Here is a 20,539-nt window from a genome sequence, read left to right as displayed (position 1 = left end):
AACAGCCATGTGGTCCCCAAACATATAAGCACAACATAAAGTCCTCTTTATCAATAAACTTATTTTATGCCATAATTTTGTAAAATACCCGTGTCAATATTATATGCTGCGCATCTAATTGCTGCAATAATGTCAGTAAAACACCCAGTAGGACAGTAACACCCTATTCATTTACAGGACTACTGCTTACCCTGTTCCCATGATAAGGAACCAAATCAGCCAATTCTGATATACTAAGTTTCCTCAGAAGAAAAGGGCTGAAACATACCTCAAATGCTGCTTGCTGCATGAGACCGTCCTCCACACTGAAGAGTTTTCTCATATTACCTTCAGATCTGTGGGAACCATAATTGATCTTAGTAACTGCTGCTAAGATCATCAATTTCAGGGAAAAATCTTCTTCCATATCCTCCCCTGAGAAAAATAGTACTCACCGGTACCATTTAAAATAAAAAACTTCTTGATTGAAGAAATTAAAACTATCATTTTATCACCACTATCATTTTACCCTTCCTATTACAAGCATAGGCAAAGAGAATGACTGGGGGGTGGAGTCAAGGGAGGAGATATATATACAGCTCTGCTGTGGTGCTCTTTGCCACTTCCTGTTAGCAGGAGGAGAATATCCCATAAGTAAGGATGAATCCGTGGACTCGTCGTATCTTGTAGAAGAAATAAAGTTAGCACTTACCTTTAGACTTCTAGCAGGCCGCACGGCAGCTCACTAGGTTTGAGAAGGCCAGTTCCCTCACATGGACCTGTGGATAAAAACAAAGACTGAGTAATCCTACTCAGGCTTGCACGATTAGGGCAGTATTAAATACACGGGAGGCGCAGTGAGGATTGTACCCCACAAGTTTCCATTGCTTGAAAGCCATCACTGCTCTACTGAAGACACTGATATGGACTACGCCTACACCCTAGGACAAAGCAGTACAATCTTTCACTGCTAAAAAATAATAAAATCTTGATTGAAGAATCTTCTAACACCTACATTTTACCACTTCCTAGCTCTGACGTAGGCAAAGAGAATGACTGAGGTTGGAGGGAAGGGAGGTGATATTTAAAAGCTTTGCTGTGGTGCTCTTTGCCGCCTCCTGCTGAGCAGGAGTGATATTCCCAATAGTAATTAGATGATCCGTGGACTCACCGTGTCATTAGAAAGAAAAATATATAAGTGGAATAGTAAAAATCTGTCCCTGGGCCATACATACACATAGATCAACATAGTTAAAGGGACTGTCAAGTCAAAAATCATGATTCAAATAGGGCATGTAATTTTAAACAACTTTTCATTTTATTTTTATCACCAATTTTGCTTTGTTCTCTTGGTATTCTTAGTTGAAAGCTAAACCTAGGAGGTTCATATGCCAATTTCTAATTTCTTAGACCTTGAAGGCCGCCTCTAATCTGAAGGCATTTTGACAGTTTTTCATCATTAGAGGGCATGAGTTCATGTGTTTCATATAGATAACATTGAGCTTGCGCATGTGAAGTTACCTAGGAGTGAGCACTGATTGGCTAAAATGCAAGTCTTTCAAAAGAACTGAAATAAGGGGCAGTTTGCAGAGGCATAGATACAACGTAATTACAGAGGTAAAATGTGTATTATTATAACTGTGTTGGTTATGAAAAACTGGAGAATGGGTAATAAGGCGATTATCTATCTTTTTAAACAACAAAAATTCTGGTGTTGACTGTCCCTTTAAACTCTCTAACATAAGTTAAAAAGTGCCTAGATAAAAATACAAACATACCTATAGACAATCGTTCACTAATAGCAGACAGCCAAACCAGTACTGAAACATATAAGTGGAGGTAATTGAATAGGAGTTGATCTGTAAAGGGAGGCAGAAGATGAATCCCTGCAACCAAATTTACATAGAGGCCATGAAAAGATTTCCTGTGAGGCAAAAACATGGTGACATGACGCAGTACTCCCTTCACATCCCTCTGATAAGAACTGCACTTTGAGGGGAACCGGACCTCTATATGCTCTGAAGCGCCTTTCACTGAAGAAATCAAGCACATCATCATACTTCAACCACCTCCAAAGGAGGCAAAGTTTAAAACGGGATGTATGAGGGGGGGGGGTTTTATAAGTTTGAGGTTTGGCAAACTTTGCCGCCTCCTGGTAGGAATATATATCCCATACGAAAGCTCGTGCACTCTCGCCACCTATATGAATGAAAAGGTACATGAGACACGGAAAACCGATTCAGGCACGCAAACTGGTAGCGCCAAGGGTAACTAATATGAAAAGAGCCAGCATGCACTTTAGTAGCTCTAACAACAACAAAAAGTTTAAACAAATATATCATAAATATATTATTTTAAAAAAAATATGTATCACCCTTTAAAAACATTCGGTTGTCAGATGTACAAAAAAAAAAAAATTCTGAGAGAATCTCTAATGCCCCTATATGTTCTCCAGCCAGTATTACTAGACTAAAATGTATTGAGTCTAGAGAAAATGTGGTAGTGTCTGTATAGTAAAATGTCCCCTGGCTATACAATATGTACCTGCTTGAAAATGTCCTTGCTTACCTGAAAATACAACCATTCCACTGTGCTTACCAGCAGCAGAAATAACTGCTTCAAGTAGAGAACCCATCCAGTGCTGGGCACATTACAGAAGACAATCCATTTGTGGAGTACATCAATAACTAAACAGGAGGAGGTTATGGGACCAGTCCCCAACGGGTGACTAACTCCTTCACTGGGAGTAATTCTGTCACCACCTAATACTCCAATCTCTCCGCTGTCTCTAAGAAGCTATTTTATAAGGGGGGAAATGGGCCTTATATCAGTCTGAGGATCCCTCTCAATTTATCTGGAGCACATCAATTATTCACCTTCCTCCTGGGAGATAAAGATAAGACTTGCATACCAGAGAGGTGGGAGGAATTAAGTACTCTGAGCCAGGAGTTGAATCCCAGGGATAATGGCTCGTGGACTCATTAACTTATGCAAGAAAAGAAAGACTTTAAAGGGACATCAAGCACTAAAACAAATAATTGCTTGAATGATATAGTCAGAGCAAAGATTAGCCTGAGAATAATTTGTACCAGTATTTTTAAAAATGACATAAACTTTTTAAATATTGATAAAGGGTAAAGTTAATGTCCTTAAATACCTGCTGAACTTTTAAGTTTGTAACTTCTATTGCCATCCGTAGTGAAGTGCTGTTGAACAATAATTGAGTTTCCATAAACCTCTGGTTTGAATGCATCTTGTCCCCGATTTCGTAAGGTAACAGAAACATCAGCAGATCTATATACAAAGCAAAATACAAATAAAATATAAGTCACCGTAATTTAAAATAACACAAAGCAAGACTAAATAATAGCTTATAGGTGTAGAAATTGGTTTAACTTTAATTAACTATCACTAACATATAGGGTAACAATGCTATGTGCGTCAGATACTAAAAAGAACCATTTTTCAGGGTATTTCTCAGCTGCGTCCATTAAAGGCTGTGGTAGCTACCTAAAATTTTGACTGTCTATGTAGATTTAATGGTCATCTTCCTTTCAAAAGATGCAGATTTTTTCCTAAAATGTATACTTCATGGAGATTTGAGGCTTACTGCTCAGAGAAACGGACAGCCTCTAATTTATTCGCTACAGTTACGTGGTCTTTGGATCCCACTTCATAGCAGGTATATCTAGCTATATCGATCACTTTTACAGTTTTGTCGTACCCAAAAACTGATGCCTGAGATTCCAAGGCACACTGAGACAGGTGATTAAATTCTGATTTACTCAAGAGTGTCTGCTTCCCTTAAAAGGAATATTAAAAGGGACACTGAACACAAATTTTTTCTTTAGTGATTCAGATAGAGCATGCAATTTTAAGCAACTTTTTAATTTACTCCTAATATCAATTTTTCTTTGTTCTCTTGCTTTCTTTATTTGAAAAAGAGGGCATCTAAGCTATTTTTTGGTTCAGCACCATGGAATTTATCCACCAAACAGCAAGAACAACCCAGGTTGTTCACCAAAAATGGGCAAGTATCTAAACTTACTTTCTTGCATTTCAAATAAAGATACCAAGAGAATGAAGAAAATTTGATAAAGGAGTAAATTAGAAAGTAGCTTAAAACTGCATGCTCTGTCTGAATCACGAAAGAAAAAAAATTGGGTTCAGTGTCCCTTTAAACCCTATGAGATTGTAATATAAAGGTTAAATTAGGTGTAGATAAAAACCATTTATAATTTATTTTGTCACCTTTTCCTGAATTTTTTTAAATTTCACTGAGTTTCTGTAACTTCATTGGATGCCTCCGTGTCTAAACTTAAGCTTATATATAAAACGGGCAATAAAAAAAGACAAACACAAAGTTGTGTAAGATTCCACAAAACTCTACTGGATTTTCTGGTTTGGAAATCTATCCCTAAGTATTCTCCACAGAAGACAGAAATAAACCGAAAACAATTTCAAACATAGCAGCCCCCATTACTTTATAGAAACTAAACCTTTACACTTACATCATTAATATTTAAACAATATAATGGTAACAAATACTGCTACATATTTTTCTAAGGCTAACGTTTGTTTTGAATATATCATTATTTATGTATATCAAGTATTTACAGTTTAATATCCCTTAAAGGACCACTCAATGCAGCAGAAACAAGGCAATAGCACTTACTCTGAATTTCAAAAAAAATTCTAACAAAATTTATTGTTTCTCCCATTTTCTGGCCCCCCTGTATCATGTGACAGACATCCGCTAATGACAGACTAGTATACGTATACCATGTGAGCTTGTACACATGCTCAGAATGATCTTGTTACCCAGAAAATGCCAATATAAAAAGCCTGTGCAAAATGTGATAATGGAAGAAAATTGGGAAGTGTCTTAAAACTGCATGCTGAATGCTGCTCCTTCATTCCATTACCTACACCTGTTTAAAGCTTTATATACTAATCTAACCAAGAGTTAGTAGCCAAGGTGCAGATGGTGCTGTTTCTAATGCAAAGTGAATGAGATTGTTGATCGAGCCTGTGGAACAGATTGCAGCAGATTGATGCCTTCTAGGGGGATATTTTCACTAAACAATGTTGCCGAAAAAGTAGCCAAAAACACACACATTTATGTGTGTGTGTGTGTGTGTGTGTATGTATATGTGTATGTGTGTGTGTATGTGTGTGTGTATGTGTGTGTGTGTGTGTGTGTGTGTATGTATATGTGTGTGTATATGTGTGTATGTGTGTATGTGTGTATGTATGTGTGTGTGTGTGTGTGTGTGTGTGTGTGTGTGTGTGTGTGTGTATATGTGTATGTGTGTGTATATGTGTATGTGTGTATATGTGTGTGTGTGTATGTGTATGTGTATGTGTATGTGTGAGTGTGAGTGTGAGTGTGAGAGAATTTTAAAAAATTTGGGAAACAAATTGTTTACTATAAATAAATGTGATTTAATAATAGGAATGTTAACATAAGAGGTTAAATCAAAGTGAAAGTAATATAAAATAAACTAAAAAATGCAGGGACGACTCCCTTGAATGCTCGGCCGCGGTTTTAAAATGTTTCTGTACATACACACTATTTCTTTTCAGTCTTTATAAAAATCCCAACACCACCTATGCGGTAAGTAAAAGCTGTGTATACTATGTACACTATTCTTCTGGCAAATAGGTTTTCCAGAGATGTATTCAAACCGATTAGATGTGTTATTATGTTAACCAGAATTGCCAAAGTATCTCACAGTACCTTCGAATGTACAGTTCATTCAGTGACTATCACCTGGTCTCGGATAAGCCTCCTCTGACAGTTCACCACGTCGAGTTTTGCCTCCCGATTCCTCCGTGTACGTTTCCTCAACGTATTACAGTCTACTTCCGTGCCGGTACAATTCCCAACAAGTACTTGTAATACAGCATACAAATTGGGTATGGACACCCTAAATGATTCGTTGACTGGTTTGGCTCGTTATTTTGGTCTTTATTCAAGTTACATCCCCTCATGGCAGACAATTTTAATACTACTCTTTCATTAGAAACCATATTGGAGAAGAGTTTAGAACACCATTTTTAATGTCAGAGAACCTGGCTACACTTAGTGCAAGATTTATCACTTTGCTTGCGAACATGTCCACATCTGATCACAAATTGTGGTGCAAATTTGTTACACATATTTATCATTGCAAGAGGGAATACTTGAGCGTGTTTTAACCTTTGATGATGGTATTTATTGTATGCCACTGGTTAAATTGATCACTATTGGGGATAATTGAAAAGAAAATCTCTTACTTAAAGGGAGAGTCTAGTCCAAAATAAACTCATGATTCAGATAGGGCATGAAATTTTAAACAATTTTCCAATCTACTTTTATCACCAATTATGCTTTTTTTTTTTTTTTTTTTTTTTAATATTTTTATTAAGATTCATTTCAGGGCAAACAAAACAAAAATCTCCGTACAATTTATACAGATAAGTCATATTAACACACCAGAAAAGCATAGCATAGATATGAGACAGTTGCAAAATTAGAAAACAAAATTTTTGCCCATTGACATTATCAGCCCTCGGATCAACCTATGAGGCCACTCTTGGGCCTCTGATGGTCATAGAAAAGATTTAACGTGAAGAAGGCTATCAGAAGTTGTAGGAGGACCACTTTTGGATCCCAAATGATGAATCTTTGTTTTTAAACTTTTTAGCATAACATACAGCCTATAATTGTTAACCCCTAGAACTAAATAAAACTTATTGACAGAAAATCCCCATACACAAAGGTAAAGACAAAAGAAATAAAACAATAAACTCTCTTATAAGCTTAGCATTAATACAAACTTGTGGGGGAAACGTATAGGGGATATGCATCAAGTGACAAACGTACTGGGCTGTCTTTAGACCCTTAGAATTATGTATAATGTAATTTGAGGTAGGCCATTTTTGGACCTTAAATGATGTAGCAAATAGATGTACATGGAGCCAATTTACCTACTAAGTATGGAGATTATGTAGAAAGATATGTTGGGGGACATTACGTATATTCAGAACTCCATATTATGCTAGGAAAAGTATATCCATATCTTGGGAGGATCAACAGCAATATATCAGGAGTATCAGTAAAAACAGGTCAACTAGTGCCATAAGAGAGGACATATTATAATCAGAAGGAGTATTATGTAACTTTAAATATACATCTGAGGAGAGCTAACATGCTATAAGCCTGAACAATAAAGTGTGCAAGCAAGTATTTGTAAGCTATGCCACTCGTGTATAAACACATCTCAGGATAGAAACTGAACTTTGTGTCTATTATCAGGGGTAGCCGATTTAGTTTTATCCCACTCCATCAAGATAAAAAAGCATTAACATTCAAATGTTCAGTAGGCTTTACTTGGTAATTAATATCTTCTTTGGGGCAGTGCCTCTGTGAACTGGGTCTCCAAAATTTTTGGAGTCAAGATTAAATCTATAGGCTTAAACATTGAATGCCTATTATATTAATTCCTATGTCGTACCGCACCGCCTCGGCCGCTGGCTACACAGCACAAACACAGTGAGCAGGCTGGGGAGTATGGGAAAAGTTAAGGACTAGATGTAGCGCCCCCTAAAGAAAAAAAACAAAAAACAAAACAGAACATGTATACAAAGTAGGGGGGGGGGCCCTATAATTTAATAGATACTATCATCTGGCTAAATTACTAAGGATAGGGTCTAAAATATATCAGCTATACAGCACTGGGAAATAAAGGATATATCATAAACAGTAACGAATATCAGGAGGGTACAATGAAGAGTAGTCTTGTGTCTGAATAGAGTATAGTCAGTTACATATCAACCTCATTTCTCTGATCTTAGAATCATCACAAAGAGAGCACACAAAACAGAGTGCAAGCATAAATTGTTCAAATTGAGGTGTCACCCTACTCCCATCCGACTGTTCATACATACATGTTGTGAACACCGATGTCAAATCAGTATACATGTCCCAGACTTGGTCCGGCAAGCAGACTTTTCTAGCCAGCTATGACTCTGTAGCAATAACACCAGGAAGTTGTCTATCTGAGCATGCCTCCCCCCCTGGATCAAAAAGTATCCGTTTCCACTCACTGATCGTTAAAGGAGGCATCAAGCATAGCAAACTCCTGTTTAGTCTGCTACCATACCCTAGGGTACAGTCCGGTGCTAGTCCTACCAACATGGAGCCGTTAATGTTGTGGGTGAGGGGCCGCTTGCCACTCGAGCCTCTCCTTGCTGCCTCAAACGTAACAGGCTTCCCATCTCCAACAAAGATTTCAGTTTGTCCCCTGTATTCATCTATTCCCATCTCTCGGGTGTCCCATGTGATGTCAAATGCCTCTGTCAATACCATATTAGGCTCCATATCTATCTCACAGCCCTGCCGGTGGTTAGGCGTTAGCTTTAGGTTGCCTGTCGCGGCATTCTCCTGATGATCGTCTCTGATAAATTTCACACAGTTGGGCTCTTTTATTGTGTAGTGGCCGATAAGAAAGGTTGAATCAGCCCAGCCGGTGCAAACAAGTTGCCCAGTAGTATCTCTCATAGGGACTGCCATAGCTCCGGGACTGAAGAGTATTCTACACAGTTCTTCTTCTAATCTCCGGAAATGATTATTTAGGAGCTGCGTCACTGTGCGTTCCCACTTGTCCACGGCCTCCATGATTGAGACAGTATTTGTACAGTTCGTCCAACACATGAAACACTTAAGGAAATCTTAACAAATTGGCTCCCTTCTGTAATATAGTGAACAGTCTATAAAGGACTGGTATACCCCGATTACGGGGGAGGGAGTCAGGATCTTGTAGAGAGGCCGCCGCCTAAGATCTCAACGGGCTCACCAATTATGCTTTGTTCTCTTGGTATTCTTAGTTGAAAGCTAAACCTAGGAGGTTCATATGCTAATTTTTAAGCCCTTGAAGGCCGCCTCTTCTCTCAGGGCATTTTGACAGTTTTTCTTTTTTTGTTTTAAATAATCTTTATTAGTCTTAGCCACTTAAAAATAAAAATGGCATGTACTCAACATATTCTGAGTCATGCAGGACCAACATATATCATAAATACAAACATAACTAACAATTTTTTTTTTACATTGGCAAAATTAAAAAGATATACTGTACAAACTAAAATTTCATATCAGAATCACCTTTATCTATTTATCCAATTCGTACTGAACTAAAGTGGCTAATTTTCAACTGTCTTTACATCAAACCAAGGAGCAGACAGAAAAATGTAAAAAGAAAATAAGAAGAAAACTCAAGAAGAGGGAAGGGACAGAAAAAATGAGAAATAAGGGGGGGGGGGGGGGGAAGAAGAAAAAAAAAACAACACACAAAGGGAAACCCCCCCCTCCCCCACCTCCAGGATCAAATGTATACCAGAGAACCTCTGGAGTATCAATTCTTGATCGCAACTAGTCTATATCCAATCTATTTCTAATCCAGGTATCTGGAAAAACCTGGTGTATCACTAATTACGCAAAACTTATTGAGACCACAAACGGCCTTAAAATCTGCCATTGCAGGCAACTTGGATATAACTTAATAACCGGGGCCAAGCCTACCAAAAACGCCTTCATTTTTTTTTCAGATACTTTCTGCAAGTGAAAGGATTCAAAAATGATCTGAGCTTGAATATCTCTTAAAACTAGTGACAAACTCTGAGAGCTCTTTGCTATCCATTTTTTTAAAGATGTTATATCTCACTATTAATATAATAGTATTTAAAATGCGCATTCTTACGCTCCCACTCGGCTCTGGAAAAAGTAACACAATATCCTCAAAGGAAAAAGAGATGGAGCTTTCAAAGACTATTATACCAGAATTGGACTTTCAACCATAATTGGGAGATTTTAGGACATGCCCATAACATATGACGGAGATCCGCCCGTGTATATGAGTAATGCTCACATCTAAACATTTTGTCAGGAAAAAGTTTAGACAATAAAGCCGGTGATAAATAATAATTATTTAGTAATTTTAAATGAGATTCTTTCCAGCTCACTGGGACCGGGAATCTGGCCACTATCGAAAGGCTATAACGTACTTTCTCACGATCTATTGAAGGAATATATGGGAGCCAGAATTTAATTAATTTATCCTCCTCTAGCACCCCTTGCTTGGTCAACATGATGTCATATATTAACGAGATTGACGCATCACCAATGATTTATTTTTTAACACAAATCTTAACCTCAGACCAATCACAACTCCTACCAGAGAACCAATTCTGAGAGCTAACAAAATGCTGAATCTAAAAATAAGCAAAGCGATTCAACCTAGTAAGAGAATACTGCTCCCCAATTATCTCCCATGGAAGCATCTGTAGTTCGTCATTAAGTAGTTGGTGTACATATTCTAACCCTTTAACCTGCCAATCATAGAAACATTTCTGGTCTATACCTGGAGAGAATAGAGGGTTCCCCCTAATGGGTAAATATTCAGAGAAAGATGGATCAATTTTAAGCAGTTTACAGAACCTATGCCAAGCCGCAATTATATTCCTAAAAGACAAAAGAGAGGATACCCCCAATGGTAAAGAATGTGGGGCACAATGTAAAAAGGCTTTCAAGGACCACGGTTTAATCATATATGATTCAAGATCATAAGTAGTGACCAAATTAGTCTGGGAGACCCAATCAATTGCCACCTAACTCAATGATGCACAATTATAGAGTCTAATACTGGGTAGAGCAAACCCCGCATCCGTATATTTTTGAGAGAGCCTATTTAGCGATAGTCGCGGTTTTTTAGATTTCCAAATAAACTTTGAAAACCAAGATGACAACTTCTTGAGGTCCTTGTTTAAAATCAAAAGTGGGAGATTTTGCAAGTGATAGAGAATTTTTGGAAAAATTATAGTTTTGATCAGGTTGATTGAAGCTGAAAGCGATAATGGAAATGCAGCCCATATCTTAAGATCATCTTGGATTGTCTGGAAAAGCCACCCAAAATTGGCCTGATGCCACATTTTCGAGTTTCTATTGATCTCTAACCCTAGATACTTAACAGTGTTCACTTTCTGAAAAATTGTATTGGGGTAGTCTGAACTGAAAAAACACAATTTATGCTTACCTGATAAATTTATTTCTCTTGTGGTGTATCCAGTCCACGGATCATCCATTACTTGTGGGATATTCTCATTCCCAACAGGAAGTTGCAAGAGGACACCCACAGCAGAGCTGTTATATAGCTCCTCCCCTAACTGCCATATCCAGTCATTCGACCGAAAACACGCAGAGAAAGGAGAAACCATAGGGTGCAGTGGTGACTGTAGTTTAAATGAAAAAAATGACCTGCCTTAAAATGACAGGGCGGGCCGTGGACTGGATACACCACAAGAGAAATAAATTTATCAGGTAAGCATAAATTGTGTTTTCTCTTGTAAGGTGTATCCAGTCCACGGATCATCCATTACTTGTGGGATACCAATACCAAAGCTAAAGTACACGGATGAAGGGAGGGACAAGGCAGGTACCTAAACGGAAGGTACCACTGCCTGTAAAACCTCTCTCCCAAAAATAGCCTCAGAAGAAGCAAAAGTATCAAATTTGTAGAATTTTGAAAAAGTATGAAGCGAAGACCAAGTCACCGCCTTGCAAATCTGTTCAACAGAAGCCTCATTTTTAAAGGCCCAAGTGGAAGCCACAGCTCTAGTAGAATGAGCTGTAATCCTTTCGGGAGGCTGCTGTCCAGCAGTCTCATAGGCTAAGCGGATTATGCTTCTTAGCCAAAAAGAAAGAGAGGTTGCCGAAGCCTTTTGACCTCTCCTCTGACCAGAGTAGACCACAAACAAAGCAGATGTTTGACGAAAATCTTTAGTAGCTTGTAAGTAAAACTTTAAAGCATGAACCACGTCCAGATTGTGTAATAGACGTTCCTTCTTTGAAGAAGGATTAGGACACAAGGATGGAACAACAATCTCTTGATTGATATTCTTGTTAGATACCACCTTAGGTAAAAACCCAGGTTTGGTACGCAGGACTACCTTATCCGAATAGAAAATCAGATAAGGAGAATCACATTGTAAGGCAGATAACTCAGAGACTCTGCAAGCCGAGGAAATAGCTACCAAAAAAATAACTTTCCAAGATAAAAGTTTGATATCTATGGAATGAAGAGGTTCAAATGGAACTCCTTGAAGAACCTTAAGAACCAAATTTAAGCTCCATGGCGGAGCAACAGGTTTAAACACAGGCTTGATTCTAACTAAAGCCTGACAAAATGCCTGAACGTCTGGAACCTCTGCCAGACGCTTGTGCAAAAGAATAGACAGCGCAGAAATCTGTCCCTTTAAGGAACTAGCTGACAATCCTTTTTCCAAACCTTCTTGGAGAAAGGATAATATCCTGGGAATCCTGACTTTACTCCATGAGTAACCCCTGGATTCACACCAATAAAGATATTTACGCCATATCTTATGATAAATTTTCCTGGTAACAGGCTTTCGTGCCTGTATTAAGGTATCAATGACTGACTCGGAGAAGCCACTCTTTGATAAAATCAAGCGTTCAATCACCATGCAGTCAGTCTCAGAGAAATTAGATTTGGATGGTGGAAAGGACCCTGAAGTAGAAGGTCCTGTCTCAGAGGCAGAGTCCATGGTGGAAAGGATGACATGTCCACTAGATCTGCATACCAGGTCCTGCGTGGCCACGCAGGCGCTATTAAAATCACTGATGCTCTCTCCTGCTTGATTTTGGCAATCAGTCGAGGGAGCAGAGGAAACGGTGGAAACACATAAGCCAGGTTGAAAGACAAGGGCGCTGCTAGAGCATCTATCAGCGTCGCCTTGGGATCCCTGGACCTGGATCTGTAACAAGGAAGCTTGGCGTTCCGTCGAGACGCAGATGAGATCCAGTTCTGGTTTGCCCCAACGATGAATCAATTGTGCAAACACCTCCGGATGGAGTTCCCACTCCCCCGGATGAAAAGTCTGTCGACTTAGAAAATCCGCCTCCCAGTTCTCTACACCTGGGATATGGATAGCTGATAGGTGTCAAGAGTGAATCTCTGCCCAGTGAATTATTTTTGAGACTTCTAACATCGCTAGGGAACTTCTTGTTCCCCCTTGATGGTTGATATAAGCCACAGTCGTGATGTTGTCAGACTGAAATCTGATGTACCTCAGAGTTGCTAACTGAGGCCAAGTCTGAAGAGCATTGAATATCGCTCTCAGTTCCAGAATATTTATTGGAAGGACTGTCTCCTCCTGAGTCCACGATCCCTGAGCCTTCAGGGAGTTCCAGACTGCACCCCAACCTAGAAGGCTGGCATCTGTTGTTACAATTGTCCAATCTGGCCTGCGAAAGGTCATACCTTTGGACAGATGGACCCGAGATAGCCACCAGAGAAGAGAATCCCTGGTCTCTTGATCCAGATTTAGTAGAGGGGACAAATCTGTGTAATCCCGATCCACTGACTGACAATGCATAGTTGCAGCGGTCTGAAATGTAAGCGTGCAAACGGCACTATGTCCATTGCCGCTACCATTAAGCCGATTACTTCCATGCACTGAGCCACCGAAGGGCGCGGAATGGAATGAAGAACACGGCAGGAATTTAGAAGCTTTGATAACCTGGACTCCGTCAGGTAAATTTTCATTTCTACAGAATCTATCAGAGTCCCTAGGAAGGAAACTCTTGTGAGTGGGGATAGAGAACTCTTTTCCTCGTTCACTTTCCACCCATGCGACCTCAGAAATGCCAGTACTATTTCCGTATGAGACTTGGCAATTTGGAAGTTTGATGACTGTATCATCGTCTAAATAAGGGGCCACTGATATGCCCCGCGGCCTTAGGACCGCCAGAAGCGACCCTAGAACCTTCGTGAAGATTCTTGGGGCTGTAGCTAATCCAAAAGGAAGAGCTACGAACTGGTAATGCCTGTCTAGAAAGGCAAACCTGAGAAACCGATGATGATCTTTGTGTATCGGAATATGAAGATAAGCATCCTTTAGATCCACTGTAGTCATATATTGACCCTCCTGGATCATAGGTAGGATGGTACGAATAGTTTCCATCTTGAATGATGGAACTCTGAGGAATTTGTTTAAGATCTTTAGATAAAAAATTGGTCTGAAGGTTCCCTCTTTTTTGGGAACCACAAACAGATTTGAGTAAAATCCCTGTCCCTGTTCCTCCTTTGGAACTGGATGGATCACTCCCATAACTAGGAGGTCTCGTACACAGTGTAAGAATGCCTCTCTCTTTATCTGGTTTGCAGATAATTGTGAAAGGTGAAATCTCCCTTTTGGGGGGGAAGCTTTGAAGTCCAGAAGATATCCCTGGGATATAAATTCCATCGCCCGGGGATCCTGAACATCTCTTGCCCACGTCTGGGCGAAGAGTGAGAGTCTGCCCCCTACTAGATCCGTTACCGGATAGGGGGCCGTTCCTTCATGCTGTCTTAGAGGCAGCAGCAGGCTTTTTGGCCTGCTTACCTTTGTTCCAGGTCTGGTTTGGCCTCCAGACCGTCTTGGACTGAGCAAAAGTTTCCTCTTGTTTTGCATTAGAGGAAGTTGATGCCGCACTTGCCTTGAAAGGCACGAAAATTAGACTGTTTGGCCCTTGATTTGGACCTGTCCTGAGGAAGGGCATGACCTTTTCCTCCAGTGATATCAGCAATAATCTCCTTCAAACTAGGCCCGAATAGGGTCTGCCCCTTGAAGGGAATGTTAAGCAGCTTAGATTTTGAAGTCACGTCAGCTGACCATGATTTAAACCATAGCACCCTACGCACCTGTATAGCAAAACCAGAATTCTTAGCCGTTAGTTTAGTCAAATGAACAATGGCATCAGAAACAAAAGAATTGGCTAGCTTAAGTGCTCTAAGTTTGCCAAGTATGTCATCCAATGGAGTCGCTACCTGTAAAGCCTCTTCCAGAGACTCAAACCAGAACGCTGCAGCAGCAGTGACAGGAGCAATGCATGCAAGGGGCTGTAGGATAAAACCTTGTTGAATAAACATTTTCTTAAGGTAACCTTCTAATTTTTTATCCATTGGATCTGAAAAAGCACAAGTGTCCTCGACAGGGATAGTAGTACGCTTTGCTAGAGTAGAAACTGCTCCCTCCACCTTAGGGACTGTCTGCCATAAGTCCCGTGTGGTGGCGTCTATTGGAAACATTTTTCTAAAAATAGGAGGTGGAGAGAACGGCACACCTGGCCTATCCCATTCCTTAGTAATAATGTCTGTAAACCTTTTAGGTATTGGAAAAACATCAGTACACAATGGCACTGCAAAGTATTTATCCAGTCTACACAATTTCTCTGGCACTGCAATTGTGTCACAGTCATTCAGAGCAGCTAAAACCTCCCTGAGCAATACGCGGAGGTGTTCAAGCTTAAATTTAAATGTAGAAATATCAGAATCAGGTATCTTTCCTGAGTCAGAAATATCACCCACAGACTGAAGCTCTCCTTCCTCAGCTTCTGCATATTGTGAGGCAGTATCAGACATGGTTCTTAAAGCGTTAGTATGCTCTGCATTTCGTCTAACCCCAGAGCTATCTCGCTTACCTCTAAATTCAGGTAGCCTGGCTAATACCGCTGACAGTGTATTATCCATGACTGCCGCCATGTCTTGTAAAGTAATCGCTATGGGCGCCCTAGATGTACTTTGCGCCATTTGAGCGTGAGTCCCTTGAGCGGGAGTCAAAGGATCTAACACGTGGGGAGAGTTAGTCGGCATAACTTCCCCCTCGTCAGATTCCTCTGGTGATACATTTTTTAAAGACAGAATATGATCTTTATTGCTTAAAGTGAAATCAGTACATTTGGTACACATTCTAAGAGGGGGTTCCACCATGGCTTTTAAACATAATGAATAAGGAGTTTCCTCTATGTCAGACATGTTTGTACAGACTAGCAATGAGACTAGCAAGCTTGGAAAACACTTTAAATCAAGTTAACAAGTAAATATAAAAAACGGTACTGTGCTTTTAAGAGAAACAAATTTTGTCAAAATTTGAAAAACAGTGAAAAAAGGCAGTAAATCAAACGAAATTTTTACAGTGTATATAATAAGCTAACAGAGCATTGCACCCACTTGCAAATGGATGATTAACCCCTTAGTTCAAAAAACGGATCAAAAAAACGACAAACGCTTTTTAACAGTCACAATCAACTGCTACAGCTCTGCTGTGGCCCTACCTTCCCCAATAAACGACTTTAGGCCCTTTTGATATGTCCTGTAGCATTCAGGGGACTTCTAAAGGAAAACTGGATGTCTCAGTCTGTAATTTTAACTGTGCAAAAAAAGCGCTAAAATAGGCCCCTCCCACTCATACTACAACAGTGGAAAGCCTCAGGAAACTGTTACTAGGCAAAAATAAAGCCAGCCATGTGGAAAAAACTAGGCCCCAATAAGTTTTACCACCAAAGCATATATAAAAACGATTAAACATGCCAGCAAACGTTTTATATTGCATTTATATAAGGGTATTACTCCTGAGAGTAAGCATGATACCAGTCGTTATTAAATCACTGTATTCAGGCTTAACTTACATTAATCCGGTATCAGCAGCATTTTTCTAGCATTTCCAATTCTAGAAATTTTTTTAACTGCACATACCTCATAGCAGAGTAAACTGCACGCCATTCTCCCGCTGAAGTTACCTCACTCCTCAGACATATGTGAGAACAGCAATGGATCTTAGTTACAACCTGCTAAGATCATAGAAAACTCAGGCAGATTCTTCTTCTATTTCTGCCTGAGATAAAATAGTACAACTCCGGTACCATTTAAAAATAAACTAACTATTTTTCACCACTACCTCCATGCGTGTTGAGAGTTGCAAGAGAATGACTAGATATGGCAGTTAGGGGAGGAGCTATACAACAGCTCTGCTGTGGGTGTCCTCTTGCAACTTCCTGTTGGGAATGAGAATATCCCACAAGTAATGGATGATCCGTGGACTGGATACACCTTACAAGAGAAAGCAGTTTTTCACCCCTAGAGGGTGTTTGTTCATGTATGTCATATAGAAAACGCCTAGGAGCCAGCACCGATTGGCTAAAATGCATGTCTGTCAAAAGAACTGAAATAAGTGGGCAGTTTGCAGATGCTTAGATACAAGATAATCACAGAGGTTAAAAGTGTATTCATATAACTGTGTTGGTTATGCAAAACTAGGGAATGAAAAATAAAGGGATTATCTATATTTTAAAACAAACAATTCTGATGTAGACTGTCCATTTAAAGCAGCGGTTCCTAACCTTTTTTCTCTCCCGTACCCCTTGATTAGGCTTTTCATTTAGGAGTACCCCCTCTCTTCATTACCCCCACCCATCCCTCAAAATAATGGAAGCGCTTTTTTTATAGGGGAGGTAAGCTATACCTGAATGGCAAACGACTGTACGTGTATCAACAGGTTTAAAGCTCAGATATTTTCATCAGGAGGAGCACTCTTGTGTGGCTGGCGCCCCTTAGTTAGTAGTGAAGCAATCTGAATCAAGCAAGCATTAGCAGCAGTACTTTACTTACCAGCACTGACTATAACTTATTTGGGGATGTAGACCCGCCTCGCCTGTGTGACTCGCAACCTCCACGGCTCTACCACACGTGTCCACGCACCTATGCTGCTGCAGTGCTACTTCTAACTGCGCACTCGCAGTCAAAATTTTGTGCACGGGGGTGAGTGGAGCAGGAGGCTAAGCTGCCTGGTGACACAGGGTGATCATTAATATGTGGACCTGAGTCATCCACACCCGGCCACATATCTCAGGTGCAGGGGCTCCCATCTGGCTACATGCCAGGCCAGGACTTAACTTGTCACTTTCCGGCTGAGCGCTCCTTCCTTCCACAGTTCCACGATGGTTATTAGTTGATGACCCATTTAGAGTGCCCCCCCACCGACCCTCACCCCGCATCTTCCGCCATTACATCTTCGCATACCCCCAAACAGGCTGCCAAGTACCCCCAGAGGAACACGTACCACAGGTTGGGAACCGCTGCTTTAAAGGGAAAGTCTAGTCCAAAACAAACTCATTCAGATAGGGCATGTAATTTTAAACAATTTTCAAATGTAAATCTATCACCAATTTTGCTTTGTTCTATTGGTATTCTTAGTTGAAAGCTAAACCTAGGAGGTTCATATGCTAATTTCTAAGCCCATGAAGGCCGACTCTTCTCAGGGGCGTTCGACAGTTTTTCACCACTTGTGGGTGTTAGTTCATTTCTTTCATATAGATAACACTATGCTCATGCATGTGGAGTTCCTAGGAGCAAGCACTGATTGGCTAAAATGCAAGTCTGTCAAAAGAACTGAAATAAGGGTCAGTTTGAAGAGGCTTAGATAAAAAGGTAATTAAAGAGGTAAAAAGTGTATTAATATAACTGTTAGATATGCAAAACTAGGGAATGGGTAATAAAGGGATTATCTATCTTTCTTTCCTAAGATATGGTGAGTCCACGGCTTGAGTAATTACTGTTGGGAATATCAATACTGGCCAGCAGGAGGAGGCAAAAAGCACCACAGTTAAACTGCTAAGTATCACTCCATTACCCACAACCACCAGTCATTCTCTTTGCCTTCGGTGCGTAGAGGAGGTGAAGTTTAGGGGTCTGAAGAAAAATTTTGATTTCACCTACAAGCAAGTTTTGGGGTACAGCCGTATTCCACGTCATTCCTTGCCGTCGGGTAGTGGTGGCTTTAAAGCAGTTAGGAACCTGTAAAGAGGTACTTACTGCATTTTCCTAACAATTACTGCCCTAGTTTAGAAAGTCAGAATTGGCTACTCTGTTCTTTCTTTTGCAAAGGTCTATTTGAGGAACTGTGTCCTCTCATAACTGTCTACATGCCGGACAGTGGAGCAGGCAAGTGCTTTTTCTTCCAGTTGGGGAGACAATGCACTTAAATTAAAAGACACTGCTTTTTTATTGGGACATAGATAATCCTGTTGTATGGGTTACACTGGGTCATGAAGCAGGCACTGTAGCATGTGTGAGACTAATATTTAAACTCTTTTAAAAAGAAAGGGTAAAATATTTTTAATAGGCTTTATTTTCTGACAAATATTTACTTGATAAAAAAAATACAAGTTTAAACTGAAAGTAAGGCTGAATTTTGTATTTCAGCAGCTTATTCATTTCCCCTTTGCTTTAAAATAAAACAATGCAACATTTTTAAACTGTCAGGTTTAAAAAAAATGGTTATTTCTGGTACTCAGCATGCCAGGAAGAAGTGCCACTCTGTGTCGCAGCAGTAATTTGAGCTCGGCAGATGCGGTCACATGACCGGCTTTCCTTCATAATGTTTCTGAGGAAAAAACTAAATTTATGCTTACCTGATAAATTTATTTCTCTTGTGGTGTATCCAGTCCACGGGTTCATCCATTACTTGTGGGATATTCTCCTTCCCAACAGGAAGCTGCAAGAGGACACCCACAGCAGAGCTGTCTATATAGCTCCTCCCCAAACTGCCACCCCCAGTCATTCGACCGAAGACAAGCAAGAAAAAAGGAGAAACTATAGGGTGCAGATGTGACTGTAGTTTAAAAATAAAAAACAACGGGGGAGGAGCCATCAATGGAGCTGAACGGTCGCATCTCTCTGTAGCTCCGGCTACAATATATACATAGAACAAATTCAACGGCCGCTCAAGCTCCCTCATTTCAATCACAGCTAGATCTCGTAGGACCAGTGCCTTTGATGCTAAAACCAAGCAACATTGCAGGTTGTAGATACCTCCAGTCCTCACTGACGCTCGCCTAGCTGCTCGGAGTATTAAGCAGCGGCCATCTTATAATCCACGTGGTGAGCAACCACAGAGGCAAAAAGCTGACTATCAATAGCTTTATAACTTTTTACAATGGCAGCTATCGTGGGTGATAACATAGTATCGGCGACATTTATTCTCAGAGAGCTAAGTAAACTCCTGGATAACTACCGAGCTGCATTTACACACCCGTCTCAGAAGGCGGCTCATCCAGCCGATGCAAATTCTACAGGACCTGACGACTCACACTATGTCCCCAGAACCGCTTGGGACTTGAATAATACTATGGGGCCTTTGTGCCCATTGCCCATTCCACATAGCATGTGGAGAGACATGGAAGTGTGCCCCATGAACACTGTACCTTCGGCTGACGAGCTGGCTGACAATCCGACCCGACATGAGGAGGCGGACATAATTTCCCCACTGCATATATATGGGACTAGGGACACAGATCTCTGCACAGCCCCTGCAACTGCCCAAACATCTCCCAAGATCAAAGATCAGAGATACCTTTTGTCGCTAACAGAGTTGTCAGCTAAAGAGTCCCTACGGGAAGCCTATCTGCCTATTACCGCAACAGAAGAGAACTACACAGGGCCACCATCAAGCCCGGAGTTAGCGATCCCCAGAGTATTACTGCAAAGGCCAAAAAAGTTAGCGAGGACAGGCTTCTTTCCGGACGAATGGATATTGCAAGCTGCTCTATTGCCTCTGCGGTCTCCAGCGCACGCTCTTAAAGTCGGAGTTGGCTAAGAGAATCACCTTTACATTAAGTTCCTTATGTTCTCACAGTGACTTATATATCCTTATAGTAATATTCTCCCCTGCATATGCGATAGTAGAT

General features: G+C 40.4%; 1 protein-coding gene across 1 annotated transcript in view; it reads right to left on the bottom strand.

The window, feature by feature from the left end:
* Nucleotides 1-20,539, bottom strand: part of SMC6 (structural maintenance of chromosomes 6) — an 869,177-nt gene that overhangs the window by 763,606 nt on the left and 85,032 nt on the right. Inside the window, 1 exon segment of the mRNA XM_053711237.1 lies at nucleotides 3,137-3,273. Coding sequence (XP_053567212.1) covers nucleotides 3,137-3,273 — 137 coding nt within the window.

This window comes from Bombina bombina, chromosome 4 (genome assembly GCF_027579735.1).
Source record: "Bombina bombina isolate aBomBom1 chromosome 4, aBomBom1.pri, whole genome shotgun sequence".
Taxonomy (NCBI): Eukaryota; Metazoa; Chordata; class Amphibia; order Anura; family Bombinatoridae; genus Bombina; species Bombina bombina.
Note: the sequence above shows the minus strand (reverse complement) of the source record. Positions and strands in the feature narration are given on the sequence as shown.